Consider the following 24,195-nt stretch of genomic DNA (forward strand, 5'->3'; position numbering starts at 1 on the left):
CACCAAAGCTGAGGCAGATGATCTGCTGCTTTGCCTGAGTATTGCTTGTGCTGTCCAAAGTAAGAGCGATTGGTGTGGGAGCCCTTTGAACCTGCATGGCCTCGGCTTCAGCTATCGACGAACCCAGGGAGGTGACGTGGTCCCTGCACGAACCCGTCAGGAACCTGGGGTCTCTGGACAGCTGTAGGGCTGTGAGATTCCTCTTTTGAGGCTGAGTTTCCCTTTCTGGGGAGCAGCCTTGGCTCCCAGCAGCACTCCAGGGCTTGTCCCCGTGGGTCTTGGACACACGTGTCTGCACTGCCTTGTCCTGTGCATGCAAAGCTGGTCACCACTCAGCAGTACTGACCCAGCCATTGCAGAGGAAAGGAGGGGAAAGACTTCAATAGCAATAAACCCAGGCCTCAGACTGCAGGCCCCGTTGAGCCAGCAGCCCGGGCTGGAAGCTTGAGGGGAACACATCCATTGCACTGCGCTCCACATCTCAGACCACCCCGACCACGCATGCTCCCTGCCCTGTAAAGGATGCTCCCTCCGGGGGTAAGCTGGGCAGGGCGTGTGCGGCAGGCAGCCTGGACCTCCATTCCTAGAGGCTGCCAGGGACGTCCAAGATCTTCCCACGCAAAACCTCTCAGCTTCCTCCGCTGCATCCTGAAGCCTGAGCGACTCTGGGCTCGTGGCCGATCCGTTGCGGCCCTTGGGGCTTGCCTGGAGCCAGCTGGTGCAGCGGGGCTGTGGGCAGCAAGGTGCAGCCTGCTGTCTCCAGGGGGTCCAGGGCGTGCAGCAACCCTCCCAAACCCCTCTGTGATCCAGCAGCCTTTGAGATCAAGACTTGGCCCCTTTAATTCCTGCCTAGGAGCAGACTAGGAAGGATGCTGCCCATCACACCAAGTAGCAGCAACCTCAGCCCGGTCCAGCGAGGGCACTGACCGCTGCATTGGCACAACCATGCATCTACCTGGGACCCTGTTCCCTGCTGCCCCATGCATCCCAGAGCAGGCCCTGGTATGGGGTGCAACCCCTTTCCCTGCTCCCTTGAAAGAGAAACACCTTCCCGCCAGGCCGTGCTGGGAGCTGTCTTGCTTTCACAGGGCCGATCCCAGCTGCACTGCCGTTCTGGGATCCCTGCTGCAGGTGCTGGCAGCGCCCCCCCCGCCGTGCCCGCTGCGGTTTCCCTGCAGTTGTTTTCCCACTGCAAATCCCCCCGGAGCTGTGCAAGGTTGGCTGCGTAATCACCGGTTGACTCGTTGCAGCCGTCTCCCAGGTGAGAACCTGCAAATCATCCAAACGCAGCCGCCCGGCTGTCAAAACAACCCCGCCGCGCTCCCGTGCCAAACACGGCCTTCGCCAGCGCGCCGTTGTTTATGCCGAGGTGAGGGATGGTGGGAGAGAGCATCTGAGCTGCTCCGGGCTTGGCCTGGTGACAGGTGAAGACGACATCGTCCAAATCATTTCATGCATTCCCTCTTGTCTTCAGGGGATCCCCTTCTAGCCTGCAGCGTGATCAGCTTGGATATGAAAGCTCAGCCCATCCCTACCTGCAAATCAGACTATACCCAAACTAGCTCTCAGCCCTAGGAGAGATCGCTCAGGCCAGCATCCTAAGGAGCCAAGAGTGCCAGGGTCTCTGCTACTCACCCACTCGGGGACCCTTTTGCAAGTCACTTAACCTCTCCCCATGCCCTGATGCTCAGTCGAAGCCACTTCTCCCCGGGGGGCATCAGAGACCCAGTGGTGGAAGATGCTACTTTCCAAAATCCTGACAATTTAAAGACACCCATTCTTGGAAGCAGGTTTATTGAAATCGGTGAGTCTCAACCCGGTTTCTGCAGCCTTCTGCAGGGCTGTGAGATCCTTTTAGGATTTGCAAGAGAAATTTCCACCCACAGTGTTTAAACCGCTCTGCCTGGCCGGGTTCCTTGCAACCGATGCATTGCCCTAGTATTTTCCCAGGGTCAGCCCGAGTGAAAGCTCAGAGCTGGCATTTTCCAAGGTGGGGCTTCGAACCGAACGTGGGGGTCAGGAGGGTTGAGAACAACTGATTTTAGGCTGAAATGTGGCAGGTGCCAGCTTGCCTCTCTGGAAGGCTTTGTTTGCTGACGTCTCTGAAATGATTTCCAGGTGTCTTGCACACAGCCCTGGCCTCTCGCTCCTCTGGGCTCGGGTTGTGCAGGGGCCTGTTCCTCCCTTCCCTCCAGCCGTGGCGTGGGGAAGGGTCCCCCTGATGCCCCCAGTCTGGGGGAGCCGTGCCGGGCACAGACAGGAGATGGATAATATTATCAGGCCACTGAATCCCTCCAGATCCGCTCTCTGCCCATTTCCATCAACCAGCCACAATGAGCAGGTTTCTCCTCTAGGAAAAAAAAGATTTGGGATTCACTCGAACAAAATGCCCCCAGGACAAGGCAGTTTGAGCCTTAGGAGCAGCAAGCCAGGGGAAGAACAGCCCAGCTCCCAGACCCCAACCGTGCTAGCAGGGAAAGCAGGGAGCCTCCCTCTCCATGAAGGCAGAAGGGGTATTTTAGGAACAGCTGCTTTTCCTTCCAAAAAGGGGAAGTAAAGCAGCAGCTGATACAAAGCAAGGACACGAAACCTAGAGCTGGGCACAAGGGTCAGTTGGCTGGTGGATAAATGCAGCTTGGGGTCAGTCAGACACCAATACTGGCAACTCCAGGCTGAATTTGGTGCCTGATTTAGGCTGAGTGTTTTGCCCGAGTGCTTTGCTTCAGCCTTTCTGAGCCGGGCTACTGTGGAAGTGATGGTTTAGGAACAAATACACCCACGTTTGGCTCCTTTGAAAACATGTAGAAAAAAGAAAGACCCCACAGGAAGCCTGCCTGGGGTTTGCTCCAGGCAGGAAAAAAGCAAATGCTGGGTGCTTTGGGCGAGTGATTTCTTCCCTGCAATTTGGCCATGAAACAGGCCCCCCCCCACCCACGTGCACCTGAGTTACCACCCCAGCTCCCTTGCCTTTCTGCAGCCTTGAGCAAACACCGGTTGTTCCCGTCCTGCCTCTCCTAGGCCAGTTCCCAAAGCACTTTGCAGTCCCGTAGCATTAACCGTCCCGCCGGGAGCCAGGGCAAGCACCCTCTCCTTGTTTCCCAGCTGCAGAAGCCGAGGCGCGGGGAAACGGAGTCACCTACGGCCGCCTCGGGAGGTCGAGCCGGGAGCCGAGTGCAGGAGACGCTGCCTGCCACCTTGGCCCTCTGAGATGGGGCAGGGCGAGGGGCCTTCAGGGACCTTGGTGCGCAGCACAAAGCAGAATCCATGCATTTCCAGGGACGGAGATGCCTGGCCCACGGCGGCACAGGAGCACTCGCCGGCCTGCATTTATCAAGCATGCAAGACCCTCGGACAGAAAGCACCCGGCATCGCTGGGATGCAACTCGGTAGCTTTGAACATTAGTCACCCTCCCAGTCACGGCTCTTGCTGCAGCCTGTAGAGCACAAGTCCCCGGCAAACCGGTTGCAGTGTGACACATGGGTATCACCAACACGACACACACGCTGGCTTGTGAGCTCTGTCTTCCAACTGGAGCTGATTGCACGGGATGCTGGAAAGAAACCCCCTGGCTCCCCACGGCCTGCCAGAAGCCATGCACATCTTTGGCGGGGCAAGAAGGGAAAGCTCTGCTGGGTCTGAGCTGTCACGGCCCCTTCCCGGGAGCCGAGAGCTCGGGTGAAACCGCCAGGGGGAGCCCCGAGGACTCGGCTTTAAATTGCAACCCAGAGATGCTCTGACTTCATTCAGGTGGTTTCTAGCCCGAGGAGCCAGCACCGACGCCTGCCTTGCTCCTGGAGGATAAGAGAGGCAAGGAAGAGTCTTTGCACTCACATCTCCGCCTGAGTGCTACCAAGGGGGAGGAAGAAAGCAAATCCTACCAGCTGCCTAGGTGCTGGGAGCGTGGACTGGTACCTAGGGACTGTGGCATCCTCTTCACAGCCCTTTTGAGATGGCCAGCGGAGGTCTGCAGCTGCTGGGCTTCATCCTGGCCTTTGTAGGCTGGATCGGCATCATCGTCAGCACGGCTATGCCCCAGTGGAAGATGTCCTCCTACGCCGGGGACAACCTTGTGACAGCCCAGGCCATCTACGAGGGGCTGTGGATGTCTTGTGTCACCCAGAGCACAGGCCAGATGCAGTGCAAGATATACGACTCCCTGCTGAAACTGGAGAGTAAGTGCGTGGAGCGGGTTTGGGGGGGTCTCCCTGCTGTCCCCGCCCTGAAGTTTAATACTTTCATAGTTGTTAGGGGCTGGAAGGGACTTTACAGATCGAGTCCGGCACCCTGATGTGAAGTTAGCAGATCCCAGAAGGACAGCTCTAGGGTGCTGCTGTTCTGGTTCAGCTGGTGGGTCCGTGAGATCGTGCCCTGCCCAACTTTGTGTCTCTCTGGATCTGACTCTTCCCAGCACCCCATGCACCCCTGCTTGCAAGCCTTGTTTGCTGGACTTCCAGGGCCCCATCCGGCTCCGTCTCCGGCTGCAGCCAGCAGGAAAGCTCTGGTTGTGGGCCAGCCTGAGCCGGTGCATCTCATGGTAACCGTTCCCAAGGGAGGTATTTGGCCACATGTAATGCCACCAAAGCCCTTGAACGGGGCTTGACAAGTAGGGATGCAGAAGCCAGACCGAGGTGTATGTCTGTTTTCTCACTGATCCCACAAGCGCTTGCTACGGGCGCCTTCCTCCCATCAAGGAGTCTGCTGGGGGTGTAGCGGGGTGAGACAAGGGAATCGATCACTGGGGTTTCTTTTTTCTGGAGAGATTTTTATATATGCTTTTTACATAGTATTACTTTTATATATGTTTTATTATATATTTTTATATATACTTTTGCTTCAGCTGCCTACCTGAGTCCTTGCTGTAATATCTACCCCTGCCCCCAAGAGACAGGGCACCTCCCAGAAGGACAAAAGGATTGTTTTCCCCTTAACAAATGTGCTAGGCTGTCAAGGGGGCAGGTTGGGCAGTCTTCACTTATTGCAAAGCAATAGGTGGGGTTTGCAACCCCCTTAGGTGGGGTTTGCTTCCCCAAGGAGGGTGCTTGGGAAGAGCCCCGTGCTGTGCCATCTCCAGTGTTGGTTTCTGGTGAATTGTGGGGCCTGGAGGAGCTGGGCTTGCGGCTGGGCCTTGGGCAGGGAGTCGGGGGTTCAACCAGGCACTGGTGTAGCATGAACGGGGAGGACCGGGGCAGGCAGCTCCAGCCAGCGATGGGCTTGGGCGAGGGAGGGAGGTAGGAATGTGAAATGCTGGAGAAATCAAAGCCAGGTTTTCTCCAGGTCATAGCCAGCTCCACCTGGCCAGGCTCTTCTTGATAGCAAGCAGGGGACAGGAGCTTTCCCAAAATCCTGGTGGGCGGCACAGCCTGATCAGCGGAGACAACCCCGTGGGAGCCAGGTCCATCGGGGGTATCTCCAAAGCGCTAATGCTGCGGGGTTTGCTCCGCCGCTCACATCCCTCCAGTCCTGACCAGTTGCATCTGCCTAGCACCAGTTGCAAAAGCTGCTGGGGTAAAGGGTGCGTGTGCCCGCGCCGGCAGCGAGGGCGGGCATGTTCCAGCCGAGAGCCTTGCTTCATCCGCGAGGATGCAATCCCTCGTCTCTGCAGCCTTGTCCTCAGTCGTCCCTCCTCCGGGGCCTGAGCGGTAGGGCCTGATTCTGCAGGTGGGAGCCAGCTTGGATTTCTCTTTCCTAGCTTCCGGCTTTTGGCTCTGGGAAAATTCCCGCTGTCGTTTCGCTCAGGCGGGCACTCGGGGGCCGTGGCCAGAAAAGCTGCACCTGCATGCAGCTGGCTGTGGCTTGGACCAGCAGAGAAGGGCTCTTGCTCTCATAGCTTCTTCCCAGCTCCTGGCAAGAAGCCGGCTCTGCTTCCCCAGCCATGCATCCAAATGCAAGCCTCTGTCATCCTGGAGGCATCCGTCCACGCTGCCTCCACCCTGCTCAAGTCCAGCCCTGGTGACATACATTTCTGCATGTCTGAGGATAAGCCAGGCCTTTGCCTGGAAAGGCTGGAGAAATGCAGCGGCCTCACCCACCACCCACTTAGGAGCCAGTCGGTTCCTTTAAGTATTTGCGGGGGAGTGGATCTGTTTATACACTTCGCCGACAAGGGTGGTGCCTACCCACGCCGGCCGGTTGGAGTGAAATGTCCTCGGCTCCTTACGGAGGAGGAGGGAGCTGTGCAGTCCTCTGGGCACACACATGGACCACCAGAAACCACAGGAGATGCAGCCCGGCTGCGGCAGAGCAGAGGCAAAACTCAGCCCAGGTGTCCTCCCATGCTTGTTGGCTCGGTTAGATGCTGCTCTCGCTGGCACTGATAGCAAAGCAGTGGCTACTGGCTGTTGGTACCATGCTCAGGGCTAGTCTTGGGTCTCGCATGGCACTGCACACCAGTCCTTTCCCAGCCCAGCCTGTTACCCTGGGGTCTTCTCCCCACCTCATCTGACCCTGCCGGCGTTCACGGAGCACTGTGATTGAACGTGCACGAGTAGGGGGGTGGAAGAGGTGCCTGATGCGCTCGCATGGCAAAACCCTAGTGAAGATCAGGGCTGCTGGGTGCACGGGCATTCAAGTCTGATAATCCCCCGCCGTCTTCCAGCGAGAGGGGATCATAGCGTCCTTGACCTGCCCACTCCTGTGCACACGATACGGTGCCTAAAGTGCGCTGGGGCTTTCCCTTGTGCTCGGGGAGGACCCCGGGTCCCCTGCGGGACATTGTGGTCAGCACGTCACTCCCTCCTGAGGTCAGTGTCTGTCCTGGACCTGCGTTATGAATGACCGTATAGCAATCATTCATAACCCTGGTGCGCTGGCATGTCAGGAGTCCTCTGCTCCCGAAGAGCTGGCTGTGCTCCCCCTGGGATGACAGGAAGGGAGCATGGCAAGCATCCCCAGGGCCTTTTCCCGGGTGTTGCCCTGGCAGGGAGAGGCTTGCAAAGCCAGAGAGCGTCTGCCGCACCCTGAGCCCAGCCACCCGCCTCAGCTGCAATGCTTGCAGCTTCCCTGAATTTCTCATGATCACCAGGCACCTGAAGTGGGGTGAGACCCAGTGCCATGTGCAGCCACTCGCCAGGGCTCTCAGGGCATCACTAGCAGCATGTGGGGGGCACTGCTGTGCAGCACCAGGCTCTCCCAGGAGCGGGGGGCATGGGGAAAAACCCACCCCTCTCCAGGCAGCATTCACACCTAGCAGCCCTGCTGGCTCTGCTGTCTCCCGGGCGAGGCAGGCTGGGCTGACGGCTCTGGGCACCGCGGGAGCTATGCCAGGGCTCCATCGCTACCCCGTGGGAGCGTGCCCACGCTGGCGGCAAGCTGGGGCCTGTCATTCAGGGCGCGGCTGAATTCAGCCAAACGACAAGGCTGCATTTCACCTGTCGACCCGCAACCCGGGGATGGGTGCAAGTAAACCTGTGACCCTTAAAAGCAGCCTCTGGGGACCAACCTGCCCCGTGAGGTGCCAGGAGGAGCCTGGCAGAGGAGAGCAGGGCATGGCTGCTGCTCTCCGGCGTGCAAGCTGTGTGCGCGAGGTGGGTGTGCATTCAGCCCTGTGCCTGCGTGGGCACCGAGGGGGTTGGTTTATGTTTGCACGGTGTTTGGATGGCATAAAAAGGTAGCCAGGGTATCACCTGGGAGAGAGCCCTAGCCTTATCACCATGCTGCCTTGATAAATAGCACGCACTTAATTTGCAAGTCCATGGGTGCAGAATAGCATTGGGTTTGGGGGAAACGTTTGGCATTAGAAAGGGGGCTGTTATGGGACAGTACGTCTGCCGTGGAAAGCATTTATCTAGGTCTCAGATCAAGCATGGGCCGTGCGGTTCATGGGTGTTGGGACCCTTTAATGGTGATTGAAAGCTGCTGGGCTTTCCAGCCTCGGCATTGCAGGAATTAACCCAACCGCAGCCGGGTCTGTCTGCTCCTGGGGGAGTCTCCACAGGCAGGGCGTTGCTGACCGCTCGGTGTCCAGCCCAGGACAGGAATGCGGGTGGGGATGGCCGGCTGGCTCCAGGACCAGCTGGGGGTCCGGCAGCCTTCCCCTCTCCATCGCTGGCCCGCTCATGGCCTGGCTCCGTGCAGCCAAACCCTGCGTTTCTGCAAGGAAGGGAGCCCTGGTGCAATGCAACGAGAGCCTGGAGAGCGCGGTTTCGGGAGGGAGCGTAGGTAGCCTCCCACCAGGAAAACTTGGAGTGGAGCAAATGGAGCAATTTAGGCTGCGTTTCCCACAGTGCACATGCAGTCAGTGGCGCGTGGGTAGTTCCCACTTGCTGAAGGGAAGAGGATGTCAGCATCACTGACCGGGGCTCTGTCACTTGGATGCGGGTGGGCCTTGTACGGCCGTGTGGGAGGGGGAATCGCCCAGAGACAGGCATGCAGCTCATCAGCAGCCCTTCAGGGACTGCATCCGCTGGTGGGGAAGGGTTGCCAGCAGCACGGCCTGAGGGCAGGGACATGGACAGCCTAGAGGAGACATCTGCCTTCCCTCTGCAAAGGAGGTGTCATCCTTTGCTGGAGGGAAGTGGGGGGCAGCAAGAGGGGGGCTGCAAAATATCCTCCACCTGTCACAGACAATGAGGGTTGAAGGGACCCCAGGAGGTCACCTTGAGTCCGACCCCCTGCTCCAAGCAGGACCAGCCCCAACTCCATCATCCCAGACAAGGCTTTGTTTAATCGGGTCTTAAACACCTGCAAGGATGGAGACTGCACCACCTCCCTGGGGATCCTGGTCCAGTGCTTCACCACCCTCCTACTGGGAAAGGTTTTTCCTAATATCTAACCTAAACCTCTCTTGCTGCAACTTGTCCAAACACAGCTCCTCTCTCCCCTCTCTTGCTGGCGGCATAAACAAACCGCATCGCACGATGCGAGGATACAAAGCGATCCCGAGCCCTCACCGTGCAACAGGTTCTTGCAGTGACTTCTATGCCAGATACTCAGAGCTGTGGAAAGCATATATCTAAGTCTCAGATCAAGCATGGGCTGTGCGCTTCATTTATCCAAATCCCGTCTTGCAAAGCCACGAGCTGACGTCGTGATGCGGGAGGTTGCTTTTTGGGATGCAGATGCGGGCAGAGCCGCGCTTGCACAGCCTTGCGAGAGTCAAAGGGCTGCCACATGACCAAAGCATGCCAGAGCCTATCGGTATTGCAGCTACTGCCCATAGTTAAGCATCCCCAGCAGCTCTGAACATAAAATCCTGCAAGGGCTTATGACCAGCTGGTGTTAGCAGGGCCGGTCCTTTATTGCTAAACACTGATAAAAACCCATACACCGTGGATCATGGTAACCCCATGATGTGGATGCTGCGTGGTGTCAGTCCTGTTCCTGCTGCAAGGGCAGTCTTTGCAAGCACGGGTGCTTGAGGTGAGGCCTCCTGTCCCTTAGATAAAAGCTGCCTGCTTTACCCAAGTTTTCTGACGCTGCCATTGCCCTCGGTGTAATGCTTGGTGTGAGCACAGGTTGCAGGGAGAAGCCCTGGTCCTGTATGGAAGACAGCGTGTGCCCTAGGAAGACCGAGTGTCCTGGCCTAGCCCTGTCCCCTGGCTCTCACCCAAAATTTCCTGCAGATTTTGATAATCCTACTTGGAGCTAGTGCTTTGGTTACACCTAACAACCGGCTCCTTTGTCCTGCTGGCACCATAGGAGTGATGCCCGGGTGCACGGTGCATGAGACATGGATCCATCTCTGTGCAGACGTGGTCCGCGCCCTGCTGAGACCGCATGAGGGTGAACCGGGCAGCTATAAGGGGGAGGACTGCGAGTCTCTCTTGGCTGCGTTCTCCCTTGCAGCATAAAAGGGTCTGTTCAAGAGGAACAATCCTGCCCATTTTCCTCTGGGCCTGGCCTCATTGCCCCCCTCTTTCCCTCCCGGCCTCTGCCTTTGTCTTCTGCCAAGCCGTGGAGACGGCGTGGACTGCTGGGGGCGAGCGGCTGCGTGCAAGTCGTCATGCGTGGCCTCGGGAAGGGCTTGTGACCCCTCTCTTCCTCCATCTGTGCCATTTGGACGGGGATGCTTGTTTACCAGAGCCATGGGAAGGTTGGCGTGAGAGCTGCAGATATAAATTGCATGTGTTTAAAAGTCGCTTCCCAGTCTTCCAAGACCACTTCAGTTTTCTCTCTCAAGCACCTTCCCCACTGATTTGCTCCCCTGGTTCCTTGCAGAGGAGCTGGGCTTTGCAGTCTCTTCTCTATCCCTCATTTTTTTTTCTGTTTCCCAGGCAGTTTGCCTCTGTCCTGGGGTGTGCAACTTCCCTCCCGTGGGAGTTATCTCGTTAGCAATCAGAAGGAGCCCAAAGAAATCCACAGCAGGTGTGACATGCCATTGCACATCACCTCTTCTCATGCGCGGAGAAAGCAGAGCTTAGGAAGTCAGCATTTTGCACTGACTGAAATCCCCGTGCGGCCTTTGAATGGCCAGAGGCCGAAAGGGCAGGCTGAGCTGAGCTGTGCCCTAAAAATGTGCTTGCAAAATCATTCAGCAGAATTTGTGAAATACAGGGGGGAAATGACCCATAGAAACTGCATTGCAAAAAGGGCTTCACTTAGTCCTGTTCTGTGGCTTCATTTCCAAGCCTAGGGAGGAGCCTTGTCTTTTCCCTTTTAAGAGAAGCCCTGGAGGCAGGATCCAGCCCACTCGGCTCTGAATGTGAATTCATGGGTTTCTTTTCCTGGGAAGGGTGTGTCGCTTCCTGTGCATCTAGATCTTGCATGGGTTTTTTTTTTCCTGCTCCTACACCAAGAGCTATTTGCACAGAAATGGGTCCAGATTTATCTTCAAATCCCGGTGCCTTGCTGCCATGGTGTAGGGAGAGCAGGTTGCCTCGGCTGGCTTGCACCCATTTGGCCGCTCAAAGAGGAGAGGAAAGGTGCTAGACCGTATGCCGTGGTGAGCGCAGACTCCCAGGGTGGGACCCCCAGAGGTGCCGATCCAGCCGTCTGCCCCGACACAGGACGCACTAGAAGCAGAAAGTGAACTTAACCAAAGTAGCCCCGTAGCTGTGCCAACAAAAGGCTTCTCAGTGGGAAACTCCAGCAAAGTTGAGCCCTTGCCCTAGGAGGCATATAAAAAGTCAGGGTAGGGGTATCACCGATTGAGACCCCGTGTAAAGGGACACAGAGCCGTGATCGGTGGGTAGGGTGTGCAAGCGTATGACAGACTCTGACAGCCTTTGATTTAACACCTTGCTCTGCCTTTTTCTCCTCGAGCTATCTACCATCAGCAGTCTCTTTCCTGGATAAGTGGCTGTGCTGAGACCACCTCCTCTCCTCCTTTGCTGGCTTTCCACCCCTCACCTCATTCTTGCAGCTCTCCTCTAAATCCTTTCCAGCTTTCCAGCATCCTTTTTGGAGGGTGGACTCCAGAACGGGATGCTTTTTCCAGTGATGGCCTCATCGCAAGAGATACCACCTCCTTGCTCTTCAATATTCTCCTACATATCCATTCAAGGGATTGTGATATCCACTTTCACTGCAGCATTGCCCTGGCAGCTGGTTTCATTTAGCTACCGAGACCAGAGTCAAGATAGCATCCCCATTTTGAAAGTGTGGTGTTGCCTTCTTCATCCCTGCACCCTTGCACTGGCTGTGTGTTGTACAGAAGAGCCTGTCTTGCCAAGTAACGCAGCTGAGGCTGTATAACTAACTTCTCCCTCCAACAATGTATTGCTTCACCCACGTTAGAGTCATCTGCAAGTGTCACCGGTAGTGATTTTATATTTTATAACCCCATTTCTAACTCTAGCAACGCAGAGGCCAGGGTGGTGATTGCAAAATGCAAACCTCAGTGATTAGATTAGATTAGCCAGACCCCCGAGGTTGCTGCTGGAATGTGTAAAGCCAGATGCCTTTGCATTTTTGAGAGACATTAGCAAGGATTGTCTTTGCATTAATACACAACATAAGATAACTGTGCAGCAGAGTGCTGTAAGTATGAAGGAACAGAAATGGATAAGAGCCCATCATTTCAGAAACCACGGTTTTGCTTTGAAAGTTGTTCATGATCTACTCCATTCTCTCCCTTGAGCAGTCTCTTCCTTGTGATTCTTTTACTGATCCTAATTTTGACTTTGAGAAGCCCCAGCTGCCAGCCATGGGCTTAAAGTTGGAATGGCAAAGTCATTCGTACAAAAGGAAACCACGCAAACATCCTTCATATTCAGGTATTTTGGCACAAGAAGAGAGGAGTCCTTATCAAGCAGGCATCTGAAATGCAAACCCATAAGATTTGTTCCTGTGCCCTTTGGCTTCATAGATGCAGAACCTGGCATGAGTGTACATCTGCGTGTGTGTGTGTGTGTGTGTGTGCACAATTGTAAATGCTTGTAAGTGCAGACTATAATCATGCATGGTGGAATACAATGGTTCACAAATAGTTCACCCAGTTGTGACTAACACTCAGGCATGAGATATGATTTGTCTTTAAGGTAGGCATTGCCTAGTGTTTCAAGAAGGGCATCTTCTTGTTGTCTGGACAGCAGCAGCATTGCATTAAAAGAGCATTTGAGACACTGTTGGAAGAAAAGGTCCTGAATTCCAGCAGTAATCCCCCTTAGCATGGCTGAGAAGATAATCACCATTCATAGTATTATACAATCGTAGAAAATGAGGGCTGGAGGGAGCTCAGGAGGTCGCATCTAGTCCAACCCCTGCTCCAAGCAGGACCAGCCCCAACTCCATCATCCCAGCCAAGGCTCTGGGTCTTCAAAACCTTCAAGGATGGAGATCCTACCATCTCTCTGGGCAAATCCCAGTGCTTCACTGCCATCCTCATGAGAAAGCTCTTACTAATATCTGATCTCAACATCCCTTGCTGCAGCTTGAGCCCATTGCTCCTTGTGCTGTCATCTGCCTCCACTGAGACCAGCCCAGCTCCATCCTCTTTGCAGCCCCCCTGCAGGGAGGTGAAGGCTGCTATTCAATCCCTCCTTGGTCTTCTCTTCTCCAAACTAAATTAGCCCAGTTCCCTCAGCTTCTCCTCACAGGTCCTGTCCCCCAGCCTCCAAACCATTTCCATTGCCCTCCATTGGATTCTCTCCAATGTGTCCACATCCTTTCTGCAGCAGGGGCCCACAGCTGGACACAGGACTCCAGATGTGGCCTCCCCAGTGCTGAATAGAGGGAAGAATCACTGCCCTCGATCTGCTGGCAACGCTCCTCCCAATGCAGCCCAGGATGCCGGTAGCCTTCTTGGCACCAAGGGCACACTGCTGGCTCATCCAGCTTCTTGTCCCCTGTCACCCCCAGGTCTTTTTCTGCAGAGCTGCTGCCCAGCCCATCACCCCCAGCCTGCACCGGTGCAGGGGATTGCTCCCTCCTAAGTCAGGACTTTGCACTTCTCCTTATTGCAGCATCGAAGGCCCTGGGTCAGCTTAGATGCTCCACGTCCCCCCTTGCATTGAGTTTGAAGTGCAGCCTGTGCATTGAGACCTTTCCAATGTTGTTACCCTGCTCATGGACAATACTATGTTCCTTCTTCTAGGCAGCCTGCAGGCTACCCGGGCTTTGATGGTGTCTGGGATCCTCCTGGGGATCATTGGCGTAGTCGTGGCAATGACCGGCATGAAATGCATGAAGTGCCTGGAAGATGACCAGGTGAAGAAGATGAGGATGGCTGTCTTGGGTGGCGTGATTCTCCTAATTGCAGGTGAGTCAGTGCTCCAAGATGGAGCACATCTATGTGCGCCCCATTCTGCATAGCTTTTATTTTGCAATCAAGCATGTGCCAGCCTGCAGCAGTCAGGTTTTACCTGTCTGCAGTGCTGGGATATTGGGAAAGGGTTGCTGCTGCCTTTATTAACTCTTTGGAAGCTGCAGGCATGCAGCAGATCCCCAGGCCTGGCTTTTATTTGGTCAGCCATCTCCAAAACTGCCATTGCCCACAGGGTTAAATTAGCCAGCTGGCTCAACCCTGTTCACTAGCTGCCTGGACATATCTGTGAGGGGGGTGGGACTTTGGTTCCCAGGGTGCTCTTGCTTGGGTTGGAAAGTCCCAAGAAACCTTAGATGCCAGGGGAAGAAATTGCAGCTGCCCTTTGCACAAGGGTAGTGGATGACTCTACAAAGGGGGTGTCATCCTTTTCCTTCCCTCGTTCCAGAGTTTGGCCCATTGCACATGCCCTTGAGGGCCCTTGCGGCAGGATGCCTGATACTTCTCCAGGGCTCCTGCTCTATTCCCACCCAACATAGGGCTGTGGCTGAGTGCCACAACTTGATCCAGGACTGCAGGTCCTCAATACACTAGGGACCACGTTACTGCTTCTGAGCTTTCCCCATTGACTCCCCATCCATCTCACGGCCTGACCTTCCCTTGCAGGTTTTGCCGTCCTTGTGGCCACATCCTGGTACGGGAACAAAGTGGCTCGGGATTTCTACAACCCTTTCACCCCCGTCAACACGAGGTAACGCACCTTCTTGCATCGCAGTTCAATATGTCACAGCAAACGAGGCTCCCAGCCATCTCAGGGAAGGCTCTTGGAGCCCAGAAGCAATCTCCTACGAGAAGCTATAGCATGGGGCAGGGCTTCAGCGAACAGCCCTTGGGGAAATGCATTGAGAGGCTTGGATGTAGGGCTGTTCCTGCTGCAAAGGTGGTAAAAAGGATAAACCTCCGCCCAAAAAACATTGCTTCTGGAGGCAAGACGTGATGTGCCTTCCCACAGCCATGACCGCGTGGTTTCCAGAAGCTCTGCAAGAGCAGAACGGCTCTCAGCCCTTGCTGCAAACCACGGCAGCTTGTTCAAATGCGACTTTGCTGCCGGTGGCTTGTTGCAGACATAGCTGGAGTGGATTTTTTTCTGCTTGCGGGTCTGAATCTTTTTAAGCTCCCTCTTGACTGATGCCATGTTATACCCCTGCCAATATGCCAGCTAGAGCCACCAGCAAGGGGGGGTTCCTCGAATGTTAACCACAGGCTGCTGCATTTGGCTCCTGCAAGCATCTTCGTCATGAGCTGGGGAAAGTTTACCCAAGAGGGGTCTTGGGCTGGGAGCGCGGTGGGTGCAAAAAGAACAGGATCCTTTTTTTTTTTGGTTATTTATGGTGGGGGGGTTTAACCATTATTCCCAAGTGAGATGGGAACGGGCCCCTCAAGCCACAAGCTGGACCCCAGCCTCATGCATCTGTGTCACACGCGATCCATACCAAGTGCTATTTGCTGTAGTCTTAGGAGAACGAATTAGGTGCGTGGTGATGATGGCATCTCACGGCAGTGGGTGCTAGAGACGTGGGAGTGAGGGGAGTTACTTCTCCAGCCCTCGTGGCTGCAGGGAATGCGAGGCCTGAGGTGGGGTGAGGGGCTCGGAGAGCAGAAGGCAATGGGAAAAAATATGAACTGAGCAGTGTTTTGTGTCTGGCAGAGTTGGGGGTTTCTCCATGGCTTTATCCAACGTGATTTGTCGTTCCTCCCAGATTTGAGTTTGGCCAGGCTCTCTTCATCGGCTGGGCGGCTGCGGCGCTGACCATCCTGGGCGGCGCTTTCCTCTGCTGTTCCTGTCCCCGAAGAGAAACCTCCTATCCCCCCTCCCGGCCCTACCCCAAGAGCACCACGAGTGGCAAGGACTACGTATAACGGAGCGGGGAGCCGAAGCCGCGGGCATCACCAGCGGAGACCGTTGTGGAAAGGACGCTGAGACGCTGCTGTCCTGGTCGAAGCAGAGTTCCAGCCGTCTGCATTCAGCCTTGCTTTTAGCCCAAACGTGCATGTTATAATCCTCCCCGTTACTGGACATCAATCCTCCTCCTTCTCCCACCCCACGGAGGGAGCCTAGCCGTGCTCGCTGGACCTGGGCCACCTCCAACCGCTTTCATACCAGCTCTGCAGCACGTTGGGAGTGCAAGGGCGGGGGGAAGGATCTTTTCTCCAGATGACTTTTGGTGCTTTTTTAATCCAGAAACACATGGTAACAGTTCAGCTGGAGCCCACTATGGGGGATGTGTACATAAATCTATATCCTTTTCTATGCAAAGGGGCTGCAGCAGTAGTATCAAGAGAAAGATCCCAACCAGGCAGGTAGACCCTGTTGTGAGAAGGTCCATGTGTTTTCTCTGTCGTTTCCTATTTATCTCTATGTCTGCTGCAGATATCAGTCCACAAAAAGTTGGTAGACTCACCCCCGCGGAGATGAGCCTACCCTCCAATTCTTTTGCAGGTGGTACAAGGCAGGTAGGTGCTATTTGGAGCTGGCGGAGGGTGACTCTCTGGTTTAATTTGCCTCGGTGATTCATTAGAAAGCGTTCCCTTTGGAGAATGCTCTACAGTATTGTGCTTCTCACTGCCAGAAAGGGTTTCCTTATCTTGCTTACCCCACATCTAACTGTGCTCAGGTTCACCCCGTTTTGCTCCATGCAAAACACACCTACGCATCACCTCTACCAGTCCAGCCCTTTACATCATTTTCTTCTTCAAAAATCCCTCCCGGTCTATCAGCATCTTTCTGGTACCGAGGTGCGCTGTATTTCAGATGCAGCGGTGCAGAGAAAGCCTGCCTTCATCCCCAGAGAGCCTTGCATGGATGTCTTATAACCCTGCCTAAGACCCAATTCCTCTACTTATGCAACAACTCCCTTGGTTTGTATTTCACCACCCCCTGTGCAAAAAATAATAAAAATCTATCTAAGCAGCTGTGCCCCATCACCCGACAGGCTTGTTTCAGCCTTGCTGCTTTCTAAGAACTCATCTTTTTATTGCTTTCCATTGAATGCCTCCTACATGTTCCCAGATGTATTAACATGCCATTTCCTAGGTTGGTTAATGTTTTTTAAAAAGTCCCATTCAAATTTCTAAACGCTCTGGATTGTTTCCCACTAGTTCTCTCTCCTCACTGAAGCTTGCAGCTCTTTTTTTCACCTTAAAAGAATTAACGTGGAGTTTGCCTTTTCTTCCAGATAAATACATTTACCCAAACTGAGCCCAGTGCCAGCCCGTAAAACCTTCCCCTGGATGCTGCCTCTAAATACCCGCCAAGCTGACTACACTGCTATTTCATCCCAGATGGCCTTTCCCCTCTAGATAGTTTCAGCCCATTTCTTCAAGCAACCAATCCAAAGTTTTTATCCAAGCTCATCAAAAAGAACTTGGAAATCCCAATGTTCAAATAATTACGGCAAGCAGCTGTCGCTGAGACATGCAGCTCGTAATAAAGGGCTTCGTGCCTTCCTCCAAAACATCTGGTTCAGGTGGCACTTCTGACACAGGAGGCTGTGGGTCAGTTGTGGTTGGGTAATAGCTAACAGGATAGTGGCAGCTCAAACACAAAGCGTGCGTCTACATGTGCATTAATGCACTTTAGTTAATGCGCATTAAATCTAGTACCTCCATGGTGAGGTACTAGGGAAATGTGCATTTGCCTGTCTTAATGCACATTAACTAAAGAGAACAGTTTTTCAGTGACGCTTAATGTGCATTGGCCTATTTTAATGTGCATTAGCTAAATGCCCCCTTTTTTTTTTTTAGGGGTGCTTTAATGCTCATTAAAATAGGCTAATGCTCAGTAAAGTGCATGTGTAGATGCACCCAAACTCTCCATTTGGAAGGAAAGAAGCCAGCCTCTTCTATCCCTGCTCCCTAAATGCTGCAGATGTGGAGAGGCACTTGCATCTCCTGACCCCTTTGTATAAAAAGGGTCAGCCCCTGGCACTGAAACGTGCCAAACTGCAGCATGGGTGGCCTATCTGATCCTCATGACCTAGCCGTGCTCTGACGGCCGCCTCTGTGGCATGGATCTCAGAGCCATTCACGTGTCTGCTTCAGATTGAAATCCCTCCCTGTACCTATTTCACATGTATGACTTCTGTTGACTTCTTGGGGGGACAGCTGTCTGTGCCCAGTGGCCATCGGATGAGCCCCCAGCTGGGAAAGCTTGAAGCCCCAGCTGCATCCACGAGCGGCAGAGGTTGGATCTTTTGTATTTAGTTCTTACCCTGAGCAGGGAGCAGGCTTTTCTATGGGGAACTTGTATAAAGTGTGAAACTTTTTCAATAAATGGAATTTTTTTTTAAGAAAACAGAAGAGCATCCATTGCTTATTTCCCTGATAGCGCGGTCAGCTTGGCAGCGGTGATGGGAGCGTGTGTATACGTGTGTAATGTCAGGAATTTGAAATTCAGGTGGCCGGATATGCTTGACCTGAACACACCAGGCCTTTACATCAGTGTAATGTGCATCAGTTTTGCACACCTGTTTAAATTGCACTGGGGGCGGCTTTGCTCAAAGGTGTGGAGACCCTCGAAGGTACTGAGGTACCTAATTCCTAGGCACTTCTCCCTTTGAGGATCTGGGCTCTGGTCCAGCCAACCTCCCGGGAGCCCAGCTATCACCCCGGCCCATCAGACCCCCAACAGACAGCAGCCAAGTCATTCCTACCTGCTCCAGGTCAGTGCGGGGCTCCTCATCTCCCCGCTAGCTCCACTAATGCTTCCCTTGTCATACCAGACCAAGGCATCTAGACCCTGAAGCTACCTGGTCCTTGTCCCATTCCTGCACCGGACTTTTTCTTTGACACCCCCCCGCCCAACCACTTTGCAACCTCAGGGGGCTGCAATGAGAGGAAATCTGTGTCAAGCTTTTTTCCCCTGTGAAGAGCTGAAAAGCTGCCCGCAGGCTCGTTTTCCACTCCATGCCCACTGCCTTTGGTGCAGCAAACAAAGGAAAAGGAGCTAATTAGGGATGGATAAAGCTGCCTCAGCAAAGTAGGCAGGCATGCTGCAGCCTGGAGCAGCCTGGCACGGGTCAGGGTCTGCTGCTATCCTTATTTCCCCCTGTCAATTAGTCACAGATTTCCACTGAGATTGATTTTTTCCCATGCCAACTGCCCCTTCAAAACCAATCCAAGCTTCATTGCAGTTTGCTTTGCAGATGAGAGGGGGAAAAAAAAAGCAATCTCCCCCCTGCAAGGTTGGCTGGACTGTGCAATGCTCACACAAAGGGGCAGGAGTTGTGGGCCTCTGCTGAGACGTCTGATTCGGTTGCAGGGAGTGGGAGCAGAGACCTGGGCTGCTTTGCCTTTGTGGTGACCCAGCAGCACTGCCCAGCCAGCCATTGTCGGGGTACCCTGGCTCATCGGCACCGTGTTTGCAGCTCCGGCTGGTACCCAGGGGACGGGGGTATGAGCTCATCCAGCACAGCGCTCTGATGTCAGCGCCGGTGATGTCAGCAGGAGTATCCCCTGCCTATGGCATAAGGTGGTCTTTTTGTTCTGGAAGGCACTGAAAACCATGAGGATAGCAGCTGCCTCGGGGAGACGGTCTGTGACCAGCATGTTGGTATCAGTGAGATGAGCAGGACTAGAGGGGGATGCCTAGGCACAGAGGTGGGCTGCGGCAGGTCTCAGGGGCCTGAAGTCCCTGCAGTCTGGTCCTCAAGTGGAGGGAGAAGCTGGGCATGCAACCCAGAGCTGGGCATGTGTGCTCCAGAGAGGAGCAGGACTTCAGGCTCAGTGTCTATTGGGTTTGCACCCAGTTGCACCTTCAGCAGAGCTAGTGCTGCCCATGGACGGAGCCCAGACACCAGACTGGTTCTTTGCCTCGTCAGGTGTCTAGTGGCAGCTGGTGTGACTGGAAGTCCCTAGTTCTCCAGGATGTGTCCAGAGACACACAGGAACGGCAGCTCGGCCTCATCCCTTAGCACTGCCCAGACACCAGGGCCAACAGCTGGTTCCTGTGGAGCAAAAGGCTACACCTGCTCCTGCTTCCCTCCCACCTTGCTCCAGGGAAGAGCAGGGTGGAGAACACGTGTTTGGCACGTGCACGGTCTGCAAACAGAGCTAGGTCAAACCCAAGCAAAGGGTTGTTTCCTGCGTGCTTGCTTCCCAGTAAGTCAGCTCATGCTGTGCTAGAAAATCATAGAGGATTGGAAAGGACTTCAGGGCCATCTAGTCCAACCCCCTGCTCCAAGCAGGACCAGCCCCAACTACATCATCCCAGCCAAGGCTTTGTCTAGTTGGGTCTTCAAAACCCTCCAAGGATGGAGGTGCCACCACCTCTCTGGGTAACCTGTTCCAGTGTTTTACTACCCTCCTAATAAGAAAGTTTTTCCTAATATCCAACCTCAACTTCCCTTGCTGCAGCTTGAGCCCATTGCTCCTTCTGTTATCTGCCCCCACTGAGACCAGCCCAGCTCCATCCTCTTTGCAGCCCCCCTGCAGGGAGGTGAAGGCTGCTATTCAATCCCCCTCGGTCTTCTCTTCTGCAGACTAAATCAGCCCCATAAGCACAGAGCCACGACGACCAGCCACTGCTGACTTTAACCGCTCCATTTTTCCCCGCTGGGGCATTGGCCAGCTTGCACACCGACACCATTAAAGTGGTGCAAAAGCACTTTGTCCACTTTAAAGTGTCATGCACACACACCTCTTGTTTTGTCTACACACGGCCCTAGTCATGTGCAATATATATTGCAGCTTTCCTATGTGTTCATAGACATACATGCAAATATATGTGTGTATGCACACACCCACACATATATATCATAGACTATAGGATATGTGCTCAGTTAGTGAAGTGGCTCGTTTCGTTTTTCCCTGGCTTGTTGCTAAGTTTGCTACTGGAGTTTGCTATTACCAGTTTTCCAGTGTTACTTTTGGGCTGTTACGATCCTGGAGGACAGGTAATGAATGGTCCTCCCAGCTGGACAAGCTCCAGGTGGGCATTTTCAAGGCGCAGCTTGGGAGATCACAAAGACCCTGGGATCCTTTGAGGCGAGAAGTGCTTTCTCCATCTAAGACACCATTGCACAAGAGATAGGCGGTGAATCATAGCAACTAGACATTTCCAGCTGGGCAAAGTCACCCATTTCAGGGATGCAATACTGCCTGAATCAATAGCATCTATTGTCTGGGGATTGGCCCAACTGTCCATTGCCGTTGGCCTGGCAGAGGCTATTTTTGCTGCTAATGGGGAACCTACTGGGCGCACACAGGGACTGGCCTGCAGTGCAGAGGACGAAGAGGACATTGTCTTCCCAGGTGCGGAGCTTGCACTTCTCCCCAGTGCTAAATTCAGCAGAAGCAGGATGTAGTGCAATGGTCCTGGCCCGTGGACCATTGGTGAGCGTCATAGACCACGCCAAGCCACACTTCCATTTAAAAGCTGGAGGATAAAGGCACATGACAACCTGCAAGGAATAGGGGTCTTTGGTGATTGCTGACCGGCCCATAAAGCTTCGGGACAATCAGCCCAATGAATGAAGCATGGACCTAGCAGTCAAGAGCTCTTTTACTCTCTGTGCACTGGCACTGACCTCCTGCCTGATCCTGGCAGAGTCGTTTCACCTCCTGGTGCCTCTGTTTCCCCTCCTGTGCACGCTGGATGCTGCTGCTCTGCTTTCGAAGCAGCCTGGATGCTCTGGATGGAAGCCAATAAGGAGAAGCCAAGTCTATTATTATCAAACCTACTCAAAGGAGAGGAAAGAGAGTCCTGGTTCCTACTCTGACAGCAGCACTTCCCTCCCGCGGTCACCATTGTTCCCAGGCAGGGTCAAGAGCCAGGCGTGGGAACAGCAGCGCTACTGCCTCTCCAAACAGACACCCCCAGGGCAGCTGGGGCCTTGCAGGGAGGTAATGATGGGTGCATCCCATGCACCACTCTGGGTGGTGGGTTCAAAACTTATGGGGGTGGGAAAGAGGCAAAGGTTTCTACAGTGTGTTGTTTGCTCCCTGCAATGCTGCAGCGGGCGCAGGGGCTCTCCTAGTCCTGCTCTCAGGCCAGCCCCGAGCAGCAGCCGCTCTGTTCCCAGAGCCAGCTCCCCTGCCTGCAGAGCAGCAGGGAAGCGATGAAAACAGGGCGGGCCAAAGGGAAAACAAAGCAATAAATAGCTTTCCCCTGACAAGGCAAACAGCACGAATCTGGCTTTGGGGAAGAAAAGCCGTACCCTGAGGATTTGCTTCCCTTGGCCAACCGTTCCTGGAAGACGCCTCCCAATACCCGCACTGCGTGTGCACCACAGCTGCAAGCACTGATTCACCCGTGGCCTTGTATTTGCTGCTTTGAGCCCCCTGAACCTACATACAGGCTGCAGGGAGCCAAAAGTCTACCTGGCGAACCCCGCTGACCACGGGGGACTTACATAACACATGCCTTTGGCCTGCAGGGTCTTACTGCAAAAGTGATACCCCTTACTGCCCTATCCCAGGGTGGGGAGCAGGTGTTTGGGTTGCATTTGTTCTTCCCATGGGAGGTGCTGGATGCCTCTTCCTGAACAGTTGCCTTTTCCAGACCTGCCAGGCCCAAGAGCCTGTTTCACCCATGCTGCAATTCTGCAGACACGGCAGCCACCAAACACAACCCTCAAAACATGCCTGAGAGAGCAAGCCAAGGCTGGGGCTTTGCTCTTCCCCCTGAGGCTCTCCAGCTAAGCAGATGCCCAGGGCAGTGGGGCCACATCTTGTCTTTGCAAAGGGCAGGAATGAAGGCAACAAGGACAGGGGAAGGGGCTTGCACAAAGAAAGAGATGGGGCAGAAGCACTGAGTCCACCCCCACAGCCAGATCCTACTACCCCTATTGGGTATCTAAGCCGATTTAGGCACAGAAGAGCAATTCTGTTCCACCTTGCTCGAGTCCTGACAACCCATTACTGCATCTCCTATTGTCATAGACATACTCATTGAGAAGTGGGGCTGGAAGGGAGCTCCAGGGATCAATGGCATGTACTGTCTGGGGACTGGCCCAGCTGTCCATTGCTGTTGGCCTGATGGACACTATTTTTGCTGTTGATGAGGGAGCTACTGGGCACACACACACAGAGGCCTGGGCATAGGGATTGGCATGCAGTGCAGTGGACAAAGAGGATGTTGTCTCCCCATGTGCGGAGCTTGCACTTCTCCCCAGTGCTAAATCCAGCAGAAGCAGGATGTAGTGCAGTGGTCCTGGCCCGTGGGGTTACGTGGACCACACCAAGCTGCTCATTGTCCTTCCAGCTCTCCAGAGGTCACATCCAAGTCCAACCTGAGGAAGGATCAGCCCTGTCCAAACCATCCCATGCATCCACAATCAAACAGGCAGCGCTACACCTAAATCATCCCCAACCAGTGTCTCTCCACCTGTTTCTTGAGTACCTCCAGTGATGGAGAGTCCACACTTTCTCCCATGTGGACTCTCACTGTTCTCACAAGTGAAAAGTGTTTTGGGATATGCAATCTTAATTTACTTTGCTGCAACTTTAAGTCATTGGTCTGCATAACATGCTGTGATGGGACCCTTAGGATAGAGTCACCAAAAGGCAGCAAGGAGGAGGGGAGCCCACCTGCATGCTACATGTGATGTGTTGTTCATGGGGGAAAGACTTGCACATGGGCAACTAGGTCCATTTACACACCAAAGTGGTGCCATCAAATCTGCCACTGCTTCTACTACTTTGCAGCCAGTTCCCTGCTTTACCCACTAGGTAACCCACCTCTGCATCCTGGGAATGGACACCAGCAAGGTCCTGGCCTACCCGTGCCTTCTGGCTGTTACCTGGTGCAACCTCCACAGGCCAGGAGTAGAAGCCAAGAGCTCCGTCTCCCTGACCCTACTACTGCTGGATCCTACCCTTGCTCAGAACAAATGGGGGACCCAGGAGACCTGGGTGCTGCAGCCACTCCAGCCATTTATTCCCAAGCAACCCCATGGCTCCCTTCCTTGTACCATTTTGCATCTGCTTCTCTCTGTGGCAGCACAAACACCATCACTACCCCTTGCAATTGCTAAGACTGCAAGTCAAAGGGGGCATCGGACCCCAAGCAACACGCAGCCTGCTACAGGTCCCCGAGGGCTGTCTCTTTTCCTGCAGGTCCATCACATCTGCAGAGCTTGTCATGCCCGACGCCAGTCTTTATCCTTGGACAAAGCCCACTACCATCTGCTCCATGAAAGGATGGACAGAGACGGGCTTCCTCCTGGCTCCCATGCTAGAAGCTTGCAGGTCCCTATAGAAGAATCAGCCCCCTAAAGACATATGCACGGGGCTGAGACCACCCCTGCCAGGGAAACACGTGTCTGCACGTGCTGAAAAGGGGCAGCAGTAAAAAGACCTTCAAGGTTGTGTGTTTTAGGAAGTGCTCCAGCTCTGTCCTGGCCGTCCGTTGTGCACACAAGGGAACCTACATTATACCAGGCTGCAATTTCCAGGTGGTGTCATGTGCTTAGCATAGGAGCAAAGCTCTGCTGATGTTATGCTGTGAACTCACATCAGAGCAGCCGATTGTTAAACCCACATTCAAACCACCAAC

General features: G+C 54.2%; 1 protein-coding gene across 1 annotated transcript; it reads left to right on the top strand.

Annotated features, from left to right (window-relative positions):
• Positions 1 to 3,950: 3,950 nt before the first annotated feature.
• Positions 3,951 to 17,991, top strand: CLDN1 (claudin 1). The gene is made up of 4 exons (XM_006030145.2): positions 3,951 to 4,173; positions 13,473 to 13,637; positions 14,307 to 14,391; positions 15,401 to 17,991. Exons 1-4 carry the CDS (start codon positions 3,951 to 3,953, stop codon positions 15,558 to 15,560), a joined length of 633 nt encoding a protein of 210 aa, XP_006030207.1. The 3' UTR covers positions 15,561 to 17,991.
• Positions 17,992 to 24,195: the final 6,204 nt, after the last annotated feature.

This window comes from Alligator sinensis, unplaced genomic scaffold (genome assembly GCF_000455745.1).
Source record: "Alligator sinensis unplaced genomic scaffold, ASM45574v1 scaffold697_1, whole genome shotgun sequence".
NCBI classification, from domain to species: domain Eukaryota; kingdom Metazoa; phylum Chordata; order Crocodylia; family Alligatoridae; genus Alligator; species Alligator sinensis.

Bases quoted from the DNA above. Each gene is read 5' to 3' on its own strand.
- CLDN1 (XM_006030145.2), top strand. From the start codon at position 3,951: ATGGCCAGCGGAGGTCTGCAGCTGCTGGGCTTCATCCTGGCCTTTGTA. The intron at 4,174-13,472 runs GTAAGTGCGTGG...TCCTTCTTCTAG, and splicing joins CTCCCTGCTGAAACTGGAGA to GCAGCCTGCAGGCTACCCGG. The intron at 14,392-15,400 runs GTAACGCACCTT...CGTTCCTCCCAG, and splicing joins TTCACCCCCGTCAACACGAG to ATTTGAGTTTGGCCAGGCTC.